At 37.9% G+C, this 27497-nt stretch overlaps 1 protein-coding gene across 1 annotated transcript in view; it reads left to right on the top strand.

The window, feature by feature from the left end:
* LOC145977766 (suppressor APC domain-containing protein 2) overlaps positions 1-27497 on the top strand; it is a 62833-nt gene that overhangs the window by 11686 nt on the left and 23650 nt on the right. The window contains exon 2 of the mRNA XM_083110040.1: positions 27219-27344. Coding sequence (XP_082966166.1) covers positions 27227-27344 — 118 coding nt within the window. The 5' untranslated portion in view covers positions 27219-27226. The remainder of the gene's footprint in view (positions 1-27218; positions 27345-27497) is intronic.

Here is a 27497-nt window from a genome sequence, read left to right as displayed (position 1 = left end):
AATAATAAGAAGTTTTGTGCAGCAGCAGTTATTTGCTTTTAATGAAAGGGCCAAACGTATTTCTAAATAAAATAGTAACAATAAAAACAAGTCTACAAATATTATTATTTTGTTTGAACGGACTGCCTTGTATCTCTCTTGTATTATTTTTTTTGCTCATCGCGACGATGAGGATGAGTTACAGTATGCCCAGGACGTCCTCAAAATCTTTGTCGCTCTGCTACCCTACAGACGTGCAGCCGTGTAATCTTGGAAATGCCAGATGGTTTCTGAAAATATATCAATTTCCAAACATGTCACACACAGGGCGATTCCAGAGTCAGGATTTCCCAATACACGAACTATGGAAATTCCAATGAAAACAGTGCCATCTCAAAAAATAGTCTTTACCAGTTGGATATTTCAGTGAAATGTCTTCCCAACCAGTGGCGCAGGAACGTTTTTCATTTGGGGGAGTACAAAATTCAGCCTCCCATATATAGACACACACACCACAAGGACCTACCTACCTAGGTATAATGTGAAGGCATGAGAAATATTCCATTTTAGAACAGCTCACACAAATTTCCGTTTCTCAATGCAAAGTTTGCATAAATTATTTTTATTTATTTGCTTTTCTTAGAATTTATGGTTATTTATAAAACAGATATTAAGACCAGATAAAATTCCGAAACATATAAAGCTCTGGACCTTCTTCTGCGCCCATCTTGAATTTAATGGAACAGAAAATCAGAAGTTCGAAATGTGAAAATTGCAAACAAAGATACATCTATTCATTTTAATGCAGTGTGAGATGAAAGGGGGTAAGGAGGATTCCACCCCCCTTCTATCTTGAGCCATCCCAACCAGGAATAATCATCTCTCACTCACTGGATATACGTACCATATTATTGAATATATCATACTTATGTACTTATAGAGTTCCACTTCAGTTCAGTTCATTTTAATTCTAAAGTCCCATAGCTACATATAAAAATGTCTTTAAGCAATTTATAGCACATGTGTACCACATCCAATGCCTTTTAGAAGCCATATGTTCGGTATTTTCTCAGATATCTAGAGGGCTTTGTATTGAAAAAATACTGGGTTGAGATGATTCCCGATCTACTCGTTGTAGGTCAAACTTTGGAACATTTCTAAAACACTTGACAAAGCATATGTTTGTAATATATTTAATTTATAATTAGCTGTACCTAATGACGCTCTTCGAGCACTGACAGTACTAGCATTACAAATACAAAACCGAAATCCTTCAGATCTCGGAGCAAGCAAGGAAAACTATATGCTCGAATGTTTTTTTTTTCCTTTTCAATCTTTGGTGGACAATATGAAGAGTCGGCCAAGGTTTCTTTTCGTATGTAGAGGTATTAAATGCAAATACATGCGTGTGTTTTGAGGTGACATGTCAATTTCTCGTTTATGTGAAAATTTGAACTTTAAAGTAAGCAAAAGCATGTGTGCATCACAGTTATAGATTTTGACATCTATACAAAGAAAATCCAAGACACATTCCCATTTCGCCGGCCTCCGTGGCGGAGTAGTTAGCATATCGCGCTACGACGCCATAGGTTCCGGGTTCGAATCCCGGCCTGGGAATAGGTGTCATTTGTGAGTGTCCTTTATAATATCATCACTCATCATCATCTTCACGATTCGCCAAAGTGGAAGAAATGCGAAGTATAATAAACCAAACCAATCAGTCAAACATTACCATCTCACTCATAGTCCTCGTGAATCCAATCCATACCAGTATCTACAGTTGAATGTGAAAGCGGGTTCAATGCCAAAAACCTCGTCTGAAATGATTAGAGAAATCCTTTAGAAGTTTTTTAAACTTACTTTTCCTTTCCTTAGACCCTCAGTGCAATGCTTTCATTCAAAAAAATTTGCAAGAAATTGGATCAAGTCTAAGTGACACAGTGCTCATTACAAGCCAATTGGCAAATCATAGAACCTGCAGCGAGTCTCACTTATCTCGTGCATTTATCTGACTAATGTATCAATATTAGATTTTAAGCAATTAATGTCCAATTCTAAGTATACCTAGTCCAAGGTAAAAATAAGTCCTCCCCCTCTGATAAAATCACAAATTGCACCCTGTTTTAATGTCTAGAAAACATATCATTTCACTTAGGAATGATATCGCGATACGAGAGTCAAGAATTGTCACAGCCTCATCTCGTCTCCTGTGTGGTTCGTGAGGTCCTTCTCGTTCTTGTTTGTGTTTATTTTTGTTTCGGTTTCCACTCAGACTTTGTTAAATATTTTTCTAAATTCACTTTATGCTCAGATAGCTCGGGACTGAATTTACAGTTTAAATTGGAATCCAAAGCACTATGCATGTGGAACCCTTTGATTACAAGGCGAAATATCTCGTCCTGACCCACGAAATGTTTAGTATAAGGAAAACGTATATTGTGTCACCACCCAACGTTTTACAACTATATACTATATGTCATTGAAGTAAAACTTTTGTTATTAACGTTTGTCTGCTTTACATCTATTTTCGACGCTGCGAACCGTCGAAATACGGAATTTTATCCTGAATAGACGAAACCGGGCATCACAGGCTCGCAATTGACACTAATGGATTAACTTTGAAATTACGATAAACAAAATATAGGATTTACTTGGAAGAAAAATCAATAAGATATACGCTTGGTATGTCTGGATAAGTCATATAGTAATATAATTTTTTTTAAGCAATTTCTTCAAATATGATACCAGTTTCGAATGAAATCGTCTCGCTTTAATATTGCAGATATTTATTTGTCTCGTCTCGGAATTTGAGAGGAAATAGAGACTTTTTCTTGTCTCAGTACCATCTAAATTTTCAAAAATCTTCTTCGTGTATAGGTTTAAGTATAGGTTTCCGAACACCCTCTTACAAAGTTATGAAAATTATGGGTGAGGTACAGGAGTACATTGTACCCCTCAAATTGGTCTGTCGTTTCTCGTCTCGTTTGTGTAAGTATTCCGTTTCGAAAAATTCCATTTGAAAAATTCATACAGTTTCCTGATGAAGATTTGTATCTTATCTTCGAATCGACGCAACCCCTTCTTTAGAAAAGTGTACCCCTTTACGCAAAAGAGAATTCGTCTGGAGCGTGACTTTCTGAGAGTGAACTTTATCTGATTCCATTGTTCCACGCACATTTTAAACAATTTCCATCTCCTTAAAGAGGTTTCCAAGAACACAGGTCAATGAACTAACTCGTAACAAGCACAATGTAGTAGAATACGTTTACAATGGTTTGAATTTCTGTGGTAAGAAAGATAATGCTTTAAGTTATGAACAATATAAATATTTTAATTGAACGACTTGAAAATGTGTTATTTTAACAGTAGCACCTTGCGTCTGTCAAATTATGGAACGGGGTACAGGGGGTACAATTGGATTTACGGATTTAGGGGGTACAGTACTACCTTAAAAAATTTGGGGGGTACAATGTATCCCTGTACCCCCCCCCCCCCCCCGTTCCTACACCACTGTTCCCAACCCAGGAAAGTTCTCTACAAGTCATAAGCAAAGCGTGGGGCGATTTTGTACAGAGTGGCTTCTGTACGGGCGCATGCGAATGTCGGAATTATGCTGTCATAAACTCTGTAGAGAAATACTTAACATTTGGATTTGGATCCTTTTTTGAGGTCCTGTAAAAAAAGAGGGGGTCTCTAGTTAGTATGGTTTCGGAGTAGAAAACCGATAAACGAACAAATTATATACATAAGGGTTTAGTACATATGGTTAAAATATAATTGCATGTGTTGTTTTCTCTGTTGTTCTTCTCAATTCTAACGTATCCCATTCAACTTCCTGTCTTGGAAAGAAATCCTGACCACCTTGCACGGTTATACGGAAAATGTGAAGATACATGAAAGTTAATCATTTATTAAAGTGAGAGTGTGGGAGGCAGACACTTTTTTTATCCCCTGTGTTAAAATATACCTAGTCAGTGGCATGCTCAGGATATTCAAATGTACTTTTCTTTCGCAGTCAGCACTCATTTTGCCATTCTTCCTGCCTTTGACGTTATTTTTCTTTACAACTACTGTGCCAAAGAGATGGGTTATGAACCTCCCAATGAGACCCTGGGCATGCCACTATGCCGAGTATTACTGTTATCTAAAGTCTTCCCATAACAACAATAATTAAAGTTTTTCTGCTTCCTTTATGTATTGGACCAACATATTTACAAAGGACAGAACGTCGTTGAAATTATCATCTCGATCCGTTTTGACACCTCAGTCTTTACAAAATGTTAACGCTGATCTCAATAAAATGCAGTTTCCTTTGAGCGGCGCCCCATATGCTCTTTCTACAAGCAAAAGATCTACAATATACTCAAAATACATAGATAAAATGTAAATGACATGACTTTTTCTGCAAATGGGTATATATGCACTGTAACGCACATACCTCGTAGTATTTCAGGGTTACGTAAAGTACAAATGAGAACCTCTACAAAACCGGTGTCACGGTTTATGTGGTCCCCCCCCACAAAGAACATAGTTCTGTCGGACCAAATAAACCACGAAATATGGTTACCTCGGTCCAAATCTCTCAGCAAAGGGGGAGTGAATATTAGGTCCCTCCCCGAGTGTACGGGAAAATCATTGACATTAAACTGAAAATTCCGAATGGTCCTGCCAGCTAAATAAAATTAAACATTCACCTGGGGGAACAAAAAAATAAAGAGGTTAGCAAGGGGAACAAACTTCACCTAGGGAAACATGGTCCCCCAAAGGAATTAAAATCGGAACGTAGAATGAATATCACCCCGTGAAATATTGCCCCATACGAAACACCGGTCCTTACCTCTCCCCTTTTCCTTCAGAAGCAATTAGAAGCGCATGATTATCAGCATTGCGTAATTACCCGTCCCACCCCACCCAACACTCCCAGTCATCAAAACACACAGAATTTTCCGTGAACAATCGATTAAATTTTGGCAGTGTGTAATGACCGCCATGTTAGGCAAATTTCAGTCATGTACTGCAATTTATGTTATTCGTATACTTTGAAAGTGGGATCAGAACCACTGTGCCATGTGCCTCCACCCGGTATCGAACCCGGGGCCCCTTGATTACAAGGCGACGACGTTACCTCTACGCTCCTCCTCGATGGTGTAGTGGTAACATCGTCGCCTTGTGATCAAGGGGTCCCGGTTTCCATACCCAGTGGATGCACAGTGGTTCGGATCCCACTTTAAACTGTAGGTCCAGTCCCGATTAGCCTTACTGTGCATAAAGTGGACTTAAAACACCAACTCAGTCAATGAATCAATGAATATCACTCACAAATGTTACGAGACGATTTTTAAACATAAAAGCCTACAATATCTGTCCAAGGAACAAGAAAAGGCATTTTATGGCAAATCGTTAACCTATTATTGCATAAAATTCTAAACAAATCTCCGGGATCAGCCCACAAAATTCCTAAAACCGTGCCAAAAACGAGTGAATGCACGAGGACAACATTTCCAACATCCGCCGTGACAATTAACGTGCTTACTTTGAATGTAATTGTAACTATAATTCTGAGAACTTTAAGTCATTTCGAAGCTAGCTGTTTCCATAGCGAAGATATCGCACGCGATTTGACGGGAGTTGGCGTCAGGGCGCCCGTTAAGCGTGCCGCTGTCAAGGCGCCCAAGGCTGAACGGAGGACCCTGTTTATCTTATGTTATTATATTATTAAGGAATTTTTGGAACATTCAAATTTTATAGGCTGTTAATTATCCCAAATAATATATGCTACGTTGTCATTATTTTTCAAATCCAAGATGACTAGGATCATTTCTATCTTTCACGCAGAAGTTGTTGTTTAAGCACAAGCTACATAAAATTTCTTCTTGATGTCGATTTTTGTTCAACAATGTACAAGATTGAAGTAATTTAGTCTTCGTTATAAATTCGTAAACTAAATCTTTATTTAATCATTTTATGTGTAAGGGCAAATATGAATTATTTTATAAAATCAGTTTCGTTATTTTGTATCTGGTTCAATATTATAATATTATAGCGCCGCAATTCTCTCTCGCTTTCAATACTATATCATTCTCCTATTGGCTGTTTACTTTAGGAGTGGGGAATGACGCTACGTGCATATGGCGACGTCAAAAGTTCCACGTTGGCATTCTCAATTGTTGCCAACCACAATTAAGCTTACTTTCGCTATTTAGCATTAATCTGACATATGCATTATCAGCTTTTCTTGTGTTATTTTTATAGTATGAGTTTGTAGCATTGTAAGAAAGAATCTGTTAAGCTGTGACTCGCGCCTGACGTAGCAGTTGAGGTCTTGCTATTAACGATGAAGGCGGACTATGTCGTGTTAAATAAGTTGCTTATCACTGCCTACGAACGAGCAGGACCCAACAAATTATAATGAGTATTTACGCGCGCAATTCGTGATTAAAGTTTTTGGATATTTAATTATAAAGTATTTGATTTTTATTTGACGTGATGTGCTGCTCGGTGGTTATCTTCCCGGCAGATTGGAGATTGCCTTAATCCCGATCCCTATGCTTCCAACTGACCGGCCGGAGCAAGGAGCGGTGTGTTGCCAATTCGGATCTCCATACCCTAGAGTTGCGATTGTGGTAGCACGTCAGGGCCACCTTTGCGAAACGCATGGCACTTATATTTTAGAAAAAGAAAATGAAATATAGACACTTTCTACAACTCGTAAAATTCTGTACTGATACCAACATGATTATCAGCATTGTGTAATTACCCGCCCCACCCCCAACCAACACTCCCGGTCGCGTATTTCACAAATGCACATGGGATTCGCAACCGGAGAGTTGTCAGCCTATCAACAGCCAGGAGGGAAAATGATGACATGTCGAACTTGTTACCACCCAGTTTCTCTTCAGTCGCGACTCGAGAGAGACGTCGCAGAGCGCAGAACTTGGATCACTCTTTCTTCCCAACGCCCAATGTGCTGCCTTTCTTTTGATTATGTGCGTTATCTAACACATCGATGAAAAAGAACTGATCTTAAATTCCTTCTGTACAAAACACAAAAGAATACTTTGGAGTTTCATCCGAAAAATCGCCTCCCTAAAACAAAAACTTTGTGAGATTTGTTATTTTTCTGAGTTTCTTTTAATTTTTACTGCTCTTGGGGAAAAAAACTATTTCTAATTCGTGCAAAAGTTTATATCTACATAGCTAACCCTTTCCTTTAATTCATCATTATGAGAATTCTCTTAACTGGGGGAAAGCATCACTCCACGTTTCTCCTACTTAAGCACTACTACCTCCTGAAAAAAGTCCTGCGGGCGGCCTTGCTTGCATCTACGCGTTAATAGAACAGAAAACTGGAATGAGATTGTGTCCCTCATACACAATGTGAATAAATTCAGATTGATAATAAAACATATTCCAAATCAAACGAAAACCACGCGCACCCATCCACCCACATCACACATATATTGAAATGCATCGTACATTCAGGAAGATATTGAATTATATGTATAATAAATATATTCATACTACCTAGGTAATACTCCCGGATGTCCGGCTTCCAAATACGTATACGCATATATTACTGGATATTTAATGTCAGGATAAGTCGAAAGCTGACTTTCGCTTGTAACAAAACTTCAAGAATATATACATAGAACTAGATAATACTATTTTAAAATTAATTACAAGTTTTCTCAGATTTTGAGCACATTTTGAAAATTCTGAGTTCACGTGTCCCACTTCACCACATTTTATTCTGCGTCGCCTTTTTTGCCACTTGAACTAATCGAAGCCATGAGGATGACTAGTGACAGGATAAAAGAACACTTAGAAAGTCGTCCCCCATGCCCAGACAGAAGTCGAACTTGGAACCTTCGGTGGCAAAATCGAGTGTCCACCTTTCCATAGACTTCGCCCCAGAGACGCCGTACTATGATTGGATGCTGTAGTTATGAAATCATGAAAATACATTGTAAATTTATATTGCTTTTCGGCATGCAATAAACATAATGTTAAGAATCAAAGAGGCAATGTAGGATAGGGTGTAAGTTGTAGGAATTTCAGCATGTTTTTCGGTAAGTTCCTAACAGTGTTGTGTCTCCTTATTGTACGACGCACGTATATTTTTTTTGGTTGTACTAAATACAAATTTTGTGTAAATTCAAAGGGGGGTATATGTAAATTAAATAAGAATTGTGAACATCATTTGAATATTTTCACCTGTATGTTTTCGGAGTTCAAATTTAATTTACTGAAACTTTTTTTTTTTTTTTTGTTGCCAACATCTGGAGGAACTTTTTTACAGTCCTCGCCTAGACAGTATCTATTATAGCAAACTTTGTTGTGCACTGAAGATTTCTCTTCAATTATAGTAATCAACTGAGCTGTTTTTGACTCACTTTGATAACTGTTATATAGCTGTAACACGTGTAAACCTTAACTCTGTTGAAAGAAGGGTGGCTTCTAAGAGGTGAAAGCGAACGACCTTGAAGAACCTCCCTTCTCGTTGCCCTTGCAGCAAATGACGTCAGCAAGTTTCTCCCTTGTGACTGGTTGAAAATTGTCCGGTTGCGAATCCCATGTGCATTTATGAAATACGCCTCCCGGTCATCAAAGCACACATAGGATTTCCCGTGACCAATCCATTAAATTTTAGCAGTATTTACAGGACATCCACAAAATATTTTCCTAAGAAATTTTTGCCACATAATGTTTCGGTACTACTAGTCATCGTAAATCAATAATTTATCGTCTGCGTATACACACTGCAGATTCGAAATTTCTTTCATACAGCACTAAAGACCTGAGTACTCTTATGGAAAGGGGATCATACTAGCAGAGAAGCAGACAGGCTGAAACCCTTGAAATTATTGTTTTCGCTAAATTCATGCATTGTAGCTTATCGCATTTAATACCTATGCATAAAAGAATCGTTATCTTTTATTTAGAGACATTCATATTCTGATGGTGCTCCCTTGCTGTCTGTCCGTAGCGTACTAAAGATTTTGTCCACCGTCAGAAATACATGCTTGTGACGGCCATGAATGTGATGAATACCGGATAAAAATGTTTTCTCAGAGCTCCTACTGTCGACCACAATGAAGATAACCGTAACGAGAAAAATCGTTCACAGGGATTTCCCCTACGCCCTGTAAACTAGTTACTTCCAAACACTGACACACATTAGGCATGCTTATATAATAACTTTCTGTAGACCCTATCCTTGCAATAGTCTATCTTTGATTAATAGTGGACCGAAATAAAAACCAAGACAGAATTCGCCCGTTTTTAGAGACGAGTGAATGAAACTATGATGGAAGGAAACGGTTGTGGTACAGTTAAAGGAAACATTCCAGCACAGGGGTGCACCCCACCTCCCATACACACACACCAAGGCCAATGCGCGTCACCCCAGATCATATGATAATGCCAATAAATTATTTAGTTACAACAGAGTATCTACTACCATCTAATTACTGAAAGTCGCTCTTATTTATGCTTTACTGAGCACTTGTTCTGTCGTTTCTTCATCTAACGGATAATATTTATTTATTTCTCTTTTTTTCGTTGACCCTTTGTAAGAGGGCATGGAAAGCGTCATATTACATCTTGTTACAAAGTATTACCCTGTATCCCAAACAGGTTTATATAATCTCGTACATTTATATAGATAATGCTATAGCTACAGCTATGGACAATAATTAGGGGTTTACAGCAATACAATATGTTATGGGTTCTGCATTTTCCCTTCACACTGTGATATACAACAAATTTTAATAATTTGATAGAAATTCAAATAGATATAATGTATGTATATAAGTCATAAACCGGATACATTTGACTACCGTATTACATTTAAAATTTACACAATGTAATAGATACCTGCATTTTGACTTGTTTGTTAAGTGATGAAACTAAAATGTATAAGGAAAAATAATTTGGTTATGCATAGTGCCTTACTTGTACAGTTTTCAAAAGTACATCTAGTACAGCAAAAGGAACTTGGAAGCAGCTAAAGTAAATGAATTACTAAAGAATATATCCTGATTCACTCCTCCCTCAGCTTTATCGCATATATTGCAGCATGGTACCAATGTGTAACATTTTACGTGTTGAATTTTATATTACTTTAAATAAAAATTAGCCCCCTATATTTTCATGCAACTATCTGCGCCATTACTCTTTCCCACCCACTTTATGTTCAGCCAGGGTAGCTGAGCCTAAAATGGCAAAACTTTACGAGGAGAGCCGCCACGATTATTTGTTCTGAACAGCGAATCCATATTTTTGCATTGCGGGTTCGAGACTCGTTGAAAGCGCTATGTGGTTCCATTTCTAACTTAAATTGTACACCCAGTTCCGAAACCCAATATGCGCATAAAGCTGATGCTTCCACGTAGTACGTACACCCAATGGGCAACCTCAGTTCTACGTAGTACACCCTGGACTGCATTTTGCAGACGAACGAGGGTCTGGCGACTGGCCAGTATAATTTTGTGTGTTGTCTTGATTGAGCTGAGTGCCTCTTTAAAGCCTCAGATTTTAACCGGTCAGAATATTTTAATATTTCAGTTGCGACACGACACTACAGTCTTGTTATTTTAGTGTTGGTAAGGGGCTGGACCCCGTACAAAGTGACGGGGTGCAAAATAGCCTTACTGCTGACGCACCCAAAATATGAGTTAAATTCAAATTCAAAATTCAAACCAGGAAACTTAAACTCCAATATTTTATATATGAAGTCATCCATAACCATCTTACGTCTCCCTGATAAGACTGATGTCTTGAATCAAGAGGTCGGGTTCGATTCTGGGTGGAAGCGCATATTTGTTCATATTCCACTTTAAATTGTAAGGTAAGTCTAGATTAGCCTATATGTGCATAAATATCACATAATTTCATAAGTGAAATTATAAACCCAGTCCCGAAACCCTATCTGCGAATAAAGTTCAGTTATCAGAAAACCGAAACTCCAACATTTTTTCAACATGAATTCGTCCATAACCATCTTACGTGTCCCCGATGTTGTAGTGATAACGCTGTTGCCTTGAATCATGAGGTCGGGTTCGATTCCCGGTTGAAGCTCATATTTGTTCGGATTATCTGTGCATAAAGATTACATAAATTCTGAAACTCTGAACAAGAAATTACATTGAAATTTCCTGAATTCGAGACGCAAGGGTCAATCCTAGCGTTCAAAGATCTTCCGGAACTATGCATTGTCGTAAAAACACAGTGAAGCACAGAACAAGTCACACATCACCAGAAACTCGCGGGGACAAGTTTCAGGTAATTCAAACCCATAGAGTTGAATGGGGAAGACAAAAGCATGGTGGAACCCGGCTCGCGAGAGGTTCCCAAGAACAAACAGGGTTTCATCTTGGGTCCATATTTCCAAGTGTCAGGTTATTTGATTGGCCCACTCAAGGTTACTCCCCCCTTCCTCTCCCTCGAAGCAACCCTCTTTTCTGTCCTTTTCACGAGCTAGTGTGACATAAATAAGGACTGAAAATGTTTTAACATGGATGAAGTAAAAGCTCAAATGGTTACGGCAAATACCGGTAGAGATAAACCTATGATATGCAATAAATTACATTAATATTGTGCCACTTTTGGCTAATTTGCGAAGATGGGGATGAGTGATGATAGAGTGAAATTGATGAATGAACAAACACAAACATCCATGCCCAGACCGGGATTCGAACCTGGTATCCCTGGCGTCATAGAGCCACGGAGGCCGACAAATTGCATTACATGAAATACCATCTTGGTAAAGGTTGCAGGCACGTTGCTCCACAGATCGGCAAAGAACTTGTTTAAATGCATTTTTTCTCGAATATAAAAAGATTAATAGAGACCGATATATCCCCAACAACATTCCTAACTAATAGTTTTAACTGTATTTCTATTAAGTTATTCGACGTCCTTTTCCTGCTACTTTGGCTAATGGCGACGAAGAGGGTTATTGATGATTAGATGCAATCAGGGCCGGCGGAAGGGGGCCGCCACCCAAAGCGGCATATTTCTAGGGCGGCAAAATTGGAAGAGAACAAAAAAATAAGCCTATTGAAAACTTGGAAGTTATAATATTACTGATAAAACTGATAGGCTCAATTTTACTCCACATAAGTGTAGTGAGCGAATATCTCGATGTGATAGATGCTGTTAGATTTCTTGCAAATATATCAGAGCACTTTGAAATAAGAAGTGATGAAACAATCCAGTTACTTAGTCAGTGGTGGCGATTCAAAACTGGTGGGGGAAGACAGTATATTTCCCTTGTAGATAAGATTTAGCATAGTGCGGAGGCACAAGTGGCGGGAAGCGAAGGGGAACTGTCCCCCTCGCCCCCGCCAATCGCATCACTGTTCTTAGTTGATGCGAAGGAATGACATCAAATTTAGATATAGACGATCCAAGATAGGCAATACTGTACAGGTGCGAAATCGAAAGAAGCGGTAGTTCCAGTATGACGAAACTGTTAAAAGATCCGCAAACACGGTACAAAGTTGATTTTTATTAGTATGTCCTAAACGTGATTATTTTAGCTCTAAGATATTTGAGTAGCTTGAACATCGTAGTGAATCTTTCGATTTCTCGCTTGATATTAGTAAGCTTAAAGACATGCAATTTGGAGCTAGCCTACTTTTATTGTTAACTGAAGAAATAACGACCACTTAATATTCGAACAGAATAATCAAAGTAAAAACAGCGTTAGATCGAAACAATTAGTGTAAAATACAGTAACCAGGTTATGTTTTCATATTTTACCATTTAAACTAAAATAATAAATGGTCCTGCAGTTTTCAAAATTGAAAAAAAAAAAAAGATTTCTATAAGTTCTATGGGGTGAGGCGAAATAACAGAACTTTATTATTAACATTTTCCCAAATATTTATATTTTCTAGGAAAAGTTATGCAGAAGTTAACAACAAAATAAAATAGCTATGCATTTCAGTACACTAACTGTATGAAGTGGATATTCACTAATTCAGTGGATCGATATAATAATAATAAATTTGGAAAAAAGTAGGTTAATTTTCATTGGTTTATAATAGGTATTATATCATAATAATAAAGACAATGATAATAATAATTATTATTGTTGTTATTTCTACTATTCAAGTTTTATCAATGGCCTGACCGCCCCTATAAAAAATTCTGGTGACGCCCATGCATCTGATTTTTTGTCTCAAAAGTGTACAAAACTTGCTTGTATATTATTAACACATGAAGGCTCCAAATATGCGTAATTACCCTACTGCTTTGAAAGATGAACTGAAAGTACTTTAAGCTGTCATAAAATACAATAGTGCACCAAAGGAGACCATACGAGAAATAACATTCCATGTATTTTTTAAAAACATCCAATCATATCATAGGCCTTCAATGGTAAAAATATGAGCCCAAGTCTTCAAGGCATTTCTTTTTTAATACTTGTTACATTTAAGATACGTATAATGAAATTGTAATTTAGGTTCGCATTTTTTAAAGTTTTGCTGTGGTAGAGACATCCGTTTGTTCAATAGTGTTACATTATTTATTTTATTTATTATTTTATACTTTGATGTTTACTTAGAAAATATTGATTTTGATTTTCAATTTCCCGTTGTTGTGTAATGACGGGGGAGGGGGGGGGGGGTCGAAAGGGAGCGGCATTCGCCGCGGTTGCCCAGGGTGGCAAAATAGCCAGCGCCGGCCCTGGATACAATGCAATTGATCAGAGGACAATGACAAAGAATACCCAGGTCCTGACCGGGATTCGAACCCTGGCATCGTAGCACGGCTAACCACTCCGCCACGGAAGTCCACGTTACTCTCGTAATCACTATCATAATGGCACCATTAGTACAAGACCCATATGTGCCACAGAAGAATGTGCAACGAATGACATTAAATTAACTTGTAGTAGTCTCAGGTGGAATACTCGTTTTCCTTTTTAACAACAAGCCTTACACCACCTGAAATATTTAAATGAAAAGTAAAAATATTAATAATAAATAAAATTCCAATACTACTCGTATAGCAACACTGTATGTATTTGTAGACCCATTGTTAATTCCATCCTAATAAAAACTATTTACAGTAATTATTTTTTGTTACATTTTTATGTCTTGTTTCAACTTCCGTGACGGAGTGGTTAGCGCAACGCACATAACTCCAGGGATCCCGGCAAGGGCATGCATGTTCTTTGTGAGTGTCCCTTCATCAATTTCGAATCATCAATCGTCCTTATCTTCGCGATTAGCCAAAGATGGCAGAAAAGTGAAGTAAAATAAACCAAATCATTCAACCACTATTATTACTCGATTCGCTCGCACCACGTGCAATATATTGTGCTACGTATTTTTACGTGAACATTTTACTATCTACAATGCGATAGGTGGGTTAATATTATAACAGCACTCTAAAATAAAAGGCTTCTTACGTTTAAGCTGGTGGGGGGTGGGGCGATCACATTTCACTCTTATGCTAATTGATAATTCACTTAAAGTTTTAGGCATCTTGGGAAGCAGTTTTGAATTAATGCAAATGCAGAGAATGAGTAAGGGTGTTCAAAGACTTTCATTCTGCATATTTTAATTCCTTTTTTAAAGTTTATTCTCACGAAATTACACAAAAATTCGAAAATAATGACTAGCCAATATTCGCTACCAATATCACTGGACATTTAATCTAAAAGAAAATTGCGTAACACTGCAACTATTACGCTCGACTGAAAGAATTGCCGGACAGAGAGGTTTGTGCGGGGGGAGGGAGATGGCTCGAAGTGTGACCATCTGTTCACCGTATCCCAAATTGTTTTATGGCCTGACCTGTCTCCCCTGTGGATGAGCAAGGGTCCAAGGGTTGATGGAAAGGGGTTGCACATTCCAGGAATGTGGGCATGGCCGGTGGGAAAGAGAAGACTGTAAAGTAATTGAGAAGGCCAAGTCAACCTCCCGCCCGAGCCCTAGACAAGTAGAGACAATGAGACGTCGATAGATTTGGACTCTGCACGTGTGTGGAAAGTTGCAGCCTATTGTGCGAAAACAAAGTTGTCCGGAGTCTACCAGAACTTATGTATTTGGAGACCCTAGGATAACAACACATCAGGCTTTGAGGTGGAGGGTGTGAAGGTCACTGTACTGTAGCAAGTGTGAACACAGAACTGATAGATCGTGTGCGGGTGCACGTTGACCTAAAAATGCACCAAAATGTAAACCTCTCTTCAACGTTGTTCACCCTGGAATGCATTTTGCAGACTAACCAGGTTATGACATCTGGATTCGCAGACAGTAAAATCACATGTGTAGGTTTTATTTGTGACAGTTGTCACATGTCTACTCGAATTTGTTTTCGGTTTCTCAAGGAGATATGGAGGCTGCTTGTTATTTAGTACTTTATACGTTAAAGTTAATATTTGGTAATTAGCTAAATTCTGGGTTGGTTAGTAAATTGATTTGGTCGACTTCATGTGCAATAACGCTAATCGGGACTGGACCTACAGTTGAAAGATGGATCAGAACCATTATGTGCTGCACTGGGTATCGAACTTGGGACCACATGAGTACAAGGCGACCTCGCTACCACTGCGCCATCGGGGAGACCCGTACATTCTAGGTGATTAGCGAATCCAAACTGAATAACTAATTCGAAATGTGTTCCCTTTTTGCCAGCAAATTATATAGAATCCATAAGTAGTAACTGCCATTGATTTGCTTTACCTCACCTTTCTACCACTTTAATTGTGATAATTAGAAGAATGGGGATAAGATAAAGTAGACATCAACACATAACGCGACGGAAAAAACTATAGAGAGTCCCAATATTAAATACAACCACCTATGGAAAATCCTGTACTGTATCTCCATTCAAACAATAAAATATTATTCCAAGCTCTGTAACATCAATCCAGTGTCATAAGCAGTTTCATAAGAAACAAAAAAGTCATATACTAGCAAGGCAACTAAATCGGTATTCCGCTTCTTCTGATCGACGTACCGTTCAAGTACATGCTCAGCCTGACGGTTTTTGACGCTACTTTATGAGCGTAAATAGGTGAAGCAATGAATTTCATAGTATGAGAGTTGTTGTCCTATATAAGTATTTTGACCCTAAGTACATTTCACTGAAATAGATGGCCTCGTTTAGAAATAGGCCGGTCCTTTAAATCCGTTTCTCGCTCAACCGTTCCTCGTTCATTGCTGACGCGACGTCCAAAGTGACGACTTCCGAATTCGATTTGAGGGGGTACATAAGTGATTTTATTGTTTCTTTCACGTAGTCCTGTTCTGCGACATCCGTAGATTAAGTCCAGGTACATTTGAGGAATAATAATACCATATTATAAATATAGTCCGTCCTTGAATTCGACTTTTCGATAGATTTCTACACTTCTTTGGCGCTCCCTTAGGGGGGTCATATTGATTATATGAAATTGTCAATGGCAAGACATTGTAGTCTAACATGTCTACAGTCAATTTAAGTCAATACAGTGGAATTTCATTTTATCCTGAAAATATAGACTCGCCTTGACGTCTGTTCTGCGCTTCTAGTGTTGGGCGTACATTCCAAGTACATGCTCAGCCTGACGGTCTTTGACGTTACGTTATGAGCGTAAATAGGTGAAACAATGAATTTCATAGTATAAGAGTTGTTGTCCTATATAAGTATTTTGACCCTAAGTACATTTCACTGAAATAGATGGCCTCGTTTAGAAATAGGGCGGTACTTTAAATCCGTTTTTCGCTTGAAATGTTCCTCGCTTGGGCTTACGCAACGTCCAAAGTGACAATTTCGGAGTTCGATTTGAGAGTGTAGATAAGTGATTTTATTGGTTTCTTTCGCGTAGTCCTGTTGTGCGACATGCGTAGATTAAGACCAGGTTTATTTGAGGAATTATAATACCATATTATAAAAATAGTCCGTCCTTAAAATCGACTTTTCGATACATTTATACACTTCTTTGGCGCTCCCTGAGGGGGGTCATATTGATTATATGAAATTGTCAAATGCAAGGCATTGTAGTCTAACATGTCTAGAGTCAATTTAAGTCAATACAGTGGAATTTCATTGCATCCTGAAAATATAGACTCGCCTTCACGTCTGTTCTGCGCTTCTAGTGTTGGGCGTACATTCCAAGTACATGCTCAGCCTGACGGTCTTTGACGTTACGTTATGAGCGTAAATAGGTGAAACAATGAATTTCATAGTATAAGAGTTGTTGTCCTATATAAGTATTTTGACCCTAAGTACATTTCACTGAAATAGATGACCTCGTTTAGAAATTGTACGGTCCTTTAAATCCGTTTTTCGCTCAACCGTTCCTCGTTCATTGCTGACGCGACGTCCAAAGTGACGACTTCAAGGTTCTATTTGAGGGGGTACATAAATGATTTTATTGGTTTCTTTCGCGTAGTCCTCTTGTGCGACATCCGTAGATTAAATTCAGGTACATTTGAGGAATTATAATACCATATTATAAAAATTGTTCGTCCTTGAAATCGACTTTTCGATACATTTCTACACTTCTTTGGCGCTCCCTGAGGGGGGTCATATTGATTATATGAAATTGTCAATGGCAAGGCATTGTAGTCTAACATGTCTACAGTCAATTTAAGTCAATACAGTGGAATTTCATTTCATCCTGAAAATATAGACACGCCTTCAAGTCTGTTCTGCGCTTCTAGTGTTGGACGTACATTCCAAGTACATGCTCAGCCTGACGGTTATTGAGGATACTTTATGAGCGTGAATAGGTGAAACAATGAATTTCATAGTATGAGAGTTGTTGTCCTATATAAGTATTTTGACCCTAAGTACATTTCACTGAAATAGATGGCCTCGTTTAGAAATAGGCCGGTCCTTTAAATCCGTTTCTCGCTCAACCGTTCCTGGTTCATTGCTGACGCGACGTCCAAAGTGACGACTTCAAGGTTCTATTTGAGGGGGTACATAAATGATTTTATTGGTTTCTTTCGCGTAGTCCTCTTGTGCGACATCCGTAGATTAAATTCAGGTACATTTGAGGAATTATAATACCATATTATAAAAATTGTTCGTCCTTGAAATCGACTTTTCGATACATTTCTACACTTCTTTGGCGCTCCCTGAGGGGGGTCATATTGATTATATGAAATTGTCAATGGCAAGGCATTGTAGTCTAACATGTCTAGAGTCAATTTAAGTCAATACAGTGGAATTTCATTGCATCCTGAAAATATAGACTCGCCTTCACGTCTGTTCTGCGCTTCTAGTGTTGGGCGTACATTCCAAGTACATGCTCAGCCTGACGGTTTTTGAAGTTACGTTATGAGCGTAAATAGGTGAAACAATGAATTTCATAGTATAAGAGTTGTTGTCCTATATAAGTATTTTGACCCTAAGTACATTTCACTGAAATAGATGACCTCGTTTAGAAATTGTACGGTCCTTTAAATCAGTTTTTCGCTCAACCGTTCCTCGTTCATTGCTGACGCGACGTCCAAAGTGACGACTTCAAGGTTCTATTTGAGGGGGTACATAAATGATTTTATTGGTTTCTTTCGCGTAGTCCTCTTGTGCGACATCCGTAGATTAAATTCAGGTACATTTGAGGAATTATAATACCATATTATAAAAATTGTTCGTCCTTGAAATCGACTTTTCGATACATTTCTACACTTCTTTGGCGCTCCCTGAGGGGGGTCATATTGATTATATGAAATTGTCAATGGCAAGGCATTGTAGTCTAACATGTCTACAGTCAATTTAAGTCAATACAGTGGAATTTCATTTCATCCTGAAAATATAGACACGCCTTCAAGTCTGTTCTGCGCTTCTAGTGTTGGACGTACATTCCAAGTACATGCTCAGCCTGACGGTTTTTGAGGATACTTTATGAGCGTGAATAGGTGAAACAATGAATTTCATAGTATGAGAGTTGTTGTCCTATATAAGTATTTTGACCCTAAGTACATTTCACTGAAATAGATGGCCTCGTTTAGAAATAGGCTGGTCCTTTAAATCCGTTTCTCGCTCAACCGTTCCTCGTTCATTGCTGACGCGACGTCCAAAGTGACGACTTCAAGGTTCTATTTGAGGGGGTACATAAATGATTTTATTGGTTTCTTTCGCGTAGTCCTCTTGTGCGACATCCGTAGATTAAATTCAGGTACATTTGAGGAATTATAATACCATATTATAAAAATTGTTCGTCCTTGAAATCGACTTTTCGATACATTTCTACACTTCTTTGGCGCTCCCTGAGGGGGTTCATATTGATTATATGAAATTGTCAAATGCAAGGCATTGTAGTCTAACATGTCTAGAGTCAATTTAAGTCAATACAGTGGAATTTCATTGCATCCTGAAAATATAGACTCGCCTTCACGTCTGTTCTGCGCTTCTAGTGTTGGGCGTACATTCCAAGTACATGCTCAGCCTGACGGTTTTTGAAGTTACGTTATGAGCGTAAATAGGTGAAACAATGAATTTCATAGTATAAGAGTTGTTGTCCTATATAAGTATTTTGACCCTAAGTACATTTCACTGAAATAGATGACCTCGTTTAGAAATTGTACTGTCCTTTAAATCCGTTTTTCGCTCAACCGTTCCTCGTTCATTGCTGACGCGACGTCCAAAGTGACGACTTCAAGGTTCTATTTGAGGGGGTACATAAATGATTTTATTGGTTTCTTTCGCGTATTCCTCTTGTGCGACATCCGTAGATTAAATTCAAGTACAGTTGAGGAATTATAATACCATATTATAAAAATTGTTCGTCCTTGAAATCGACTTTTCGATACATTTCTACACTTCTTTGGCGCTCCCTGAGGGGGGTCATATTGATTATATGAAATTGTCAATGGCAAGGCATTGTAGTCTAACATGTCTAGAGTCAATTTAAGTCAATACAGTGGAATTTCATTGCATCCTGAAAATATAGACTCGCCTTCACGTCTGTTCTGCGCTTCTAGTGTTGGGCGTACATTCCAAGTACATGCTCAGCCTGACGGTTTTTGAAGTTACGTTATGAGCGTAAATAGGTGAAACAATGAATTTCATAGTATAAGAGTTGTTGTCCTATATAAGTATTTTGACCCTAAGTACATTTCACTGAAATAGATGACCTCGTTTAGAAATTGTACGGTCCTTTAAATCAGTTTTTCGCTCAACCGTTCCTCGTTCATTGCTGACGCGACGTCCAAAGTGACGACTTCAAGGTTCTATTTGAGGGGGTACATAAATGATTTTATTGGTTTCTTTCGCGTAGTCCTCTTGTGCGACATCCGTAGATTAAATTCAGGTACATTTGAGGAATTATAATACCATATTATAAAAATTGTTCGTCCTTGAAATCGACTTTTCGATACATTTCTACACTTCTTTGGCGCTCCCTGAGGGGGTTCATATTGATTATATGAAATTGTCAAATGCAAGGCATTGTAGTCTAACATGTCTAGAGTCAATTTAAGTCAATACAGTGGAATTTCATTGCATCCTGAAAATATAGACTCGCCTTCACGTCTGTTCTGCGCTTCTAGTGTTGGGCGTACATTCCAAGTACATGCTCAGCCTGACGGTTTTTGAAGTTACGTTATGAGCGTAAATAGGTGAAACAATGAATTTCATAGTATAAGAGTTGTTGTCCTATATAAGTATTTTGACCCTAAGTACATTTCACTGAAATAGATGACCTCGTTTAGAAATTGTACTGTCCTTTAAATCCGTTTTTCGCTCAACCGTTCCTCGTTCATTGCTGACGCGACGTCCAAAGTGACGACTTCAAGGTTCTATTTGAGGGGGTACATAAATGATTTTATTGGTTTCTTTCGCGTAGTCCTCTTGTGCGACATCCGTAGATTAAATTCAGGTACATTTGAGGAATTATAATACCATATTATAAAAATTGTTCGTCCTTGAAATCGACTTTTCGATACATTTCTACACTTCTTTGGCGCTCCCTGAGGGGGGTCATATTGATTATATGAAATTGTCAATGGCAAGGCATTGTAGTCTAACATGTCTACAGTCAATTTAAGTCAATACAGTGGAATTTCATTTCATCCTGAAAATATAGACACGCCTTCAAGTCTGTTCTGCGCTTCTAGTGTTGGACGTACATTCCAAGTACATGCTCAGCCTGACGGTTTTTGAGGATACTTTATGAGCGTGAATAGGTGAAACAATGAATTTCATAGTATGAGAGTTGTTGTCCTATATAAGTATTTTGACCCTAAGTACATTTCACTGAAATAGATGACCTCGTTTAGAAATAGGCCGGTCCTTTAAATCCGTTTTTCGCTCAACCGTTCCTCGTTCATTGCTGACGCGACGTCCAAAGTGACGACTTCAAGGTTCTATTTGAGGGGGTACATAATTAATTTTATTGGTTTCTTTCGCGTAGTCCTCTTGTGCTACATCCGTAGATTAAATTCAGGTACATTTGAGGAATTATAATACCATATTATAAAAATTGTTCGTCCTTGAAATCGACTTTTCGATACATTTCTACACTTCTTTGGCGCTCCCTGAGGGGGGTCATATTGATTATATGAAATTGTCAATGGCAAGGCATTGTAGTCTAACATGTCTAGAGTCAATTTAAGTCAATACAGTGGAATTTCATTGCATCCTGAAAATATAGACTCGCCTTCACGTCTGTTCTGCGCTTCTAGTGTTGGGCGTACATTCCAAGTACATGCTCAGCCTGACGGTCTTTGAAGTTACGTTATGAGCGTAAATAGGTGAAACAATGAATTTCATAGTATAAGAGTTGTTGTCCTATATAAGTATTTTGACCCTAAGTACATTTCACTGAAATAGATGACCTCGTTTAGAAATTGTACGGTCCTTTAAGTCCGTTTTTCGCTCAACCGTTCCTCGTTCATTGCTGACGCGACGTCCAAAGTGACGACTTCAAGGTTCTATTTGAGGGGGTACATAAATGATTTTATTGGTTTCTTTCGCGTAGTCCTCTTGTGCGACATCCGTAGATTAAATTCAGGTACATTTGAGGAATTATAATACCATATTATAAAAATTGTTCGTCCTTGAAATCGACTTTTCGATACATTTCTACACTTCTTTGGCGCTCCCTGAGGGGGGTCATATTGATTATATGAAATTGTCAATGGCAAGGCATTGTAGTCTAACATGTCTACAGTCAATTTAAGTCAATACAGTGGAATTTCATTTCATCCTGAAAATATAGACACGCCTTCAAGTCTGTTCTGCGCTTCTAGTGTTGGACGTACATTCCAAGTACATGCTCAGCCTGACGGTTTTTGAGGATACTTTATGAGCGTGAATAGGTGAAACAATGAATTTCATAGTATGAGAGTTGTTGTCCTATATAAGTATTTTGACCCTAAGTACATTTCACTGAAATAGATGACCTCGTTTAGAAATAGTACGGTCCTTTAAATCCGTTTTTCGCTCAACCGTTCCTCGTTCATTGCTGACGCGACGTCCAAAGTGACGACTTCAAGGTTCTATTTGAGGGGGTACATAAATGATTTTATTGGTTTCTTTCGCGTAGTCCTCTTGTGCGACATCCGTAGATTAAATTCAGGTACATTTGAGGAATTATAATACCATATTATAAAAATTGTTCGTCCTTGAAATCGACTTTTCGATACATTTCTACACTTCTTTGGCGCTCCCTGAGGGGGGTCATATTGATTATATGAAATTGTCAATGGCAAGGCATTGTAGTCTAACATGTCTAGAGTCAATTTAAGTCAATACAGTGGAATTTCATTGCATCCTGAAAATATAGACTCGCCTTCACGTCTGTTCTGCGCTTCTAGTGTTGGGCGTACATTCCAAGTACATGCTCAGCCTGACGGTCTTTGACGTTACGTTATGAGCGTAAATAGGTGAAACAATGAATTTCATAGTATAAGAGTTGTTGTCCTATATAAGTATTTTGACCCTAAGTACATTTCACTGAAATAGATGACCTCGTTTAGAAATTGTACGGTCCTTTAAATCCGTTTTTCGCTCAACCGTTCGTCGTTCATTGCTGACGCGACGTCCAAAGTGACGACTTCGGAGTTCTATTTGAGGGGGTACATAAATGATTTTATTGGTTTCTTTCGCGTATTCCTCTTGTGCGACATCCGTAGATTAAATTCAGGTACAGTTGAGGAATTATAATACCATATTATAAAAATTGTTCGTCCTTGAAATCGACTTTTCGATACATTTCTACACTTCTTTGGCGCTCCCTGAGGGGGGTCATATTGATTATATGAAATTGTCAATGGCAAGGCATTGTAGTCTAACATGTCTAGAGTCAATTTAAGTCAATACAGTGGAATTTCATTGCATCCTGAAAATATAGACTCGCCTTCACGTCTGTTCTGCGCTTCTAGTGTTGGGCGTACAGTCCAAGTACATGCTCAGCCTGACGGTTTTTGAGGATACTTTATGAGCGTGAATAGGTGAAACAATGAATTTCATAGTATGAGAGTTGTTGTCCTATATAAGTATTTTGACCCTAAGTACATTTCACTGAAATAGATGGCCTCGTTTAGAAATAGGCCGATCCTTTAAATCCGTTTTTCGCACAACCGTTCCTTGTTCACGCTGACGCGACGTCCAAAGTGACGACTTCCGAGTTCGATATGAGGGGGTAGTTTAGTGCTTTTATTGGATTATCCCGCGAAGTCCTGTTGTGCGACATACATAGATTAAGTCAAAGTACATTTGAGGAATTATAATACCATATTTTAAAAATAGTCCGTCCTTGAAATCGACTTTTCGATACATTTCTACACTTCTTTGGCGCTCTTTGAGGGGGTTCATATTGATTATATGAAATTGTCAATGGCAAGGCATTGTAGGCTAACATGTCTAGAGTCAATTTAAGTCAATACAGTGGAATTTCATTGCATCCTGTAAATATAGACTCGCCTTGACGTCTGTTCTGCGCTTCTAGTGTTGGGCGTACAGTCCAAGTACATGCTCAGCCTGACGGTTTTTGACGCTACTTTATGAGCGTAAATAGGTGAAACAATGAATTTCATAGTATGAGAGTTGTTGTCCTATATAAGTATTTTGACCCTAAGTACATTTCACTGAAATAGATGACCTCGTTTAGAAATAGTACGGTCCTTTAAATCCGTTTTTCGCTCAACCGTTCCTCGTTCATTGCTGACGCGACGTCCAAAGTGACGACTTCGGAGTTCTATTTGAGGGGGTACATAAATGATTTTATTGGTTTCTTTCTCGTAGTCCTCTTGTGCGACATCCGTAGATTAAATTCAGGTACATTTGAGGAATTATAATACCATATTATAAAAATTGTCCGTCCTTGAAATCGACTTTTCGATACATTTCTACACTTCTTTGGCGCTCCCTAAGGGGGTCATATTGATTTAATGAAATTGTCAAATGCAAGGCATTGTAGTCTAACATGTCTAGAGTCAATTTAAGTCAATACAGTGGAATTTCATTGCATCCTGAAAATATAGACTCGCCTTCACGTCTGTTCTGCGCTTCTAATGTTGGGCGTACAGTTCAAGTAAATGCTCAGCCTGACGGTTTTTGACGCTACTTTATGAGCGTAAATAGATGAAACAATGAATTTCATAGTATGAGAGTTGTTGTCCTATATAAGTATTTTGATCCTAAATACATTTCACTGAGATAGATGTCCTCGTTTAGAAATAGGCGGGTAGTTTATATCTGTGTTTACCTTCAAGTAGAGATCAGGCTGACGCGTCAGGCTAACTTCAGGATTAGAACTACTCATTTTGTCGCATTCTAGGTTGTTTTTGGAGTATTCGATCGATAATAATATACGTAAGTTTGTTATCAGCTTTAGATCTATTCCGTTAAGTTTTATTATGATTCCATAATTTTAAAATAGGCTTCAAATTTCTCTTCTACTCGGTCTTTGTCTAGAAATAATGTTTGGGGAGAGGTGATAAATTTTATTAAGCTTTTCTTTGTGTTTTTTTTAAAAATAATTTTATATATATTTCTCAATGCGGTATATTTCTACTCAATTGTGAGGAATATTTGAAATTTAATATTATAAAGGAAAAAAATCTATTGTGTCTTTTAGTTGGATTATTTATTTGTACGCAATAAGTTATATTTGTTTGTTTTAATTGGATTATTTATTTGTACGCAGTATTTAAATTAGTAATTATTAATTACCTATGCATGCATGTAACGGTAGGCAACTTCCCATCTGGTGTGTTTTGGATTCTCTTTCGGGTGCTATATTCACGTGCGCGAAACGTTCAGGCTGGCTCGTATCAGGCTAACTTAACATAAGTCCCTCCCCTCTACGTGGGAGTACGGTGCACAGGAGTTGCGGGTCTGCGGAGGTTTCTTTGCTTGTGGTTCCACTATAGTAAAGTACATCTGTTACCTTAGCGTGAAGCAGAATAGACTGAAGGCTTTGCGCAACAGCAGTAGACTGGAAGTTGCTTGCTGTTTCATAATTGGGCCCAAGTTTATTTTGTTTTATTGCGATTTCATCATGCTACGAATGCAATTTTTACATGGTTCGATTTCAATTTACTTCTGTTAACATACACTGTGGAGTTTTAGCAATTACTTAAGATTTTGTTCAATATATGCTTGGTAAAAATTTACTATCCTTCGGACACCTCTAATTTTTTCGTTTCGCCATGAACCATTGGCGCTAGCCCCACGAATCATTGGCACGTTGTTAGGTTAGTTCTGTTAGGTTAGGAAACATAGTTAAAATTTGGTGTCGTGTTAGTATCAGGATCTAGAAATTGGAAATAATTGTGAACCATTGGCGCTAGCCCCACGAACCAGTGGCACGTGGTTAGGTTAGTTCGTCTCAGGCAAGCGAAAAGGCCTATCAGAAAGACGTACTGGTAATGTGAAAAATTGCAATTAATTTAATCAAAACAGCGTTGATACACCTTCAGGAATGTTCCGCGAAGCAGATACGTAAGTACGAATGTCAAAAATTGACTAAACGAAAAAATTAGAGGTGTCCGAAGGATAGTAAATTTTTACCTTTAATTGTTTTACATTACATAAAATTTATTTCAAAAGGTGGAAAACATAAATAACCAAGATATTAGTCCAAAGGTACATGGAAGTTCTAACAGCTTTAAACATAATACTCATAATCTATGAGCATACAATTACCAACATCATTAAATCTAACACTACTAAATTAAAACCTATCACATCTGAAAGAAAACCATCATCAAGACATTATACACATTTACCTTGCATTTTCGTATTAGTCTAATTTGTCCTATCCTTGAGCACTTGCTTGTGTAATGCTCTACACAAGAAGTAGAAATTGTAACGGTATTGAACCTAGCATTCCTAATGTAAGAAAAGACATAAAGGTACCATCAGCAATGATGATTTCCCAGCATATTACATTGTATCACATAAAAAAGGTCCATTTCTATGCTAACTAAAAGCAGCAGAAAATGTTCATTTTAACACTGACTTTATAAACGGTGCAACATTTTTCCACTTTTCATGGTTGTACGGAAGGTCACCAACACCTAAAATGACTGGTGTTCCTGTATCTTTTTTTGTACTCAAAATTATACATGTAATTGACCTTTCCCATATCATATTTGTACTTATATGATCAAGTGGATGGAAATAAATCAAATCAAATCAAAATCTGCAAAAACATTAAAGTGGTCTAAAAGTGAAGTCAAGTGGCCTGGATTTTTTTTTTAGAATTTGTGAGGTCATTGACCCAATATACCCTTCAAGAATTAAGTTGAATTTTGCTTTAATCAACAGATTTCAATGTTTTTTGTAATATAAAATCAGGTCCAGCATGCGGAAAACACAAATAACGGAGATATTGGATCCCACATAAATAAAAAAAAATGTGCCATCTCTGAGTACTTTCACCACTTTTTATTAGTAAAAACAGTTTGTATGTGAAAAACACACTGGCTATCAGCTCCAAACCTAACACTCCTAACCTAACAGCTTAAAATTATAGCTGCTGTTGTGGAATATCATGTTGGGTGCTATATTCACTTGCACAAAGCGTTCGGGCTGCTCTTCTTCATGGTAAGGTATCAGATGTACTTCACATCTCCATAAGCTAAAAGCATCGGAAAACATTCATACACAACATAATCATCTTAAACCATGTAAAATATTTCACTTTCTCGAGGGGATACAGAAGGGCATGGGTACTGAATTTGTTTTGGCAGTGTAAGAACACTGAATATATTTGTTGCTGGAAGGAATAATGAAATCCCATAGGGTACTAAATACACTCTGTCTTGCTTTTTCTACAGGTTGGAACATGTTACCACAGCATCAGTCTACTTCTTTGGAAGGGCTTCCAAAACAATTCATCCTGGCAATGCACACACTGTTTGATATTATGGATGACAGGAAAACTGGTTATGTAAAGTTTTTAGGTATGTATTGTTATTTTGCAATTTTTCAAATTAATTTGTACTTGTTTTTATGTGGAAAGTATATTGATAGCAAGAACATCAGGAGGATAAGGACTAAGGATAAGATCTACGTTAGGAAGAAGGATATTAAATTAGGCACCTGGAATGTTCTGA

This window comes from Lepisma saccharinum, chromosome 23 (genome assembly GCF_977018435.1).
Source record: "Lepisma saccharinum chromosome 23, izLepSacc3.1, whole genome shotgun sequence".
Lineage (NCBI taxonomy): Eukaryota > Metazoa > Arthropoda > Insecta > Zygentoma > Lepismatidae > Lepisma > Lepisma saccharinum.
This window is presented reverse-complemented; position numbering and strand designations above follow the sequence as displayed.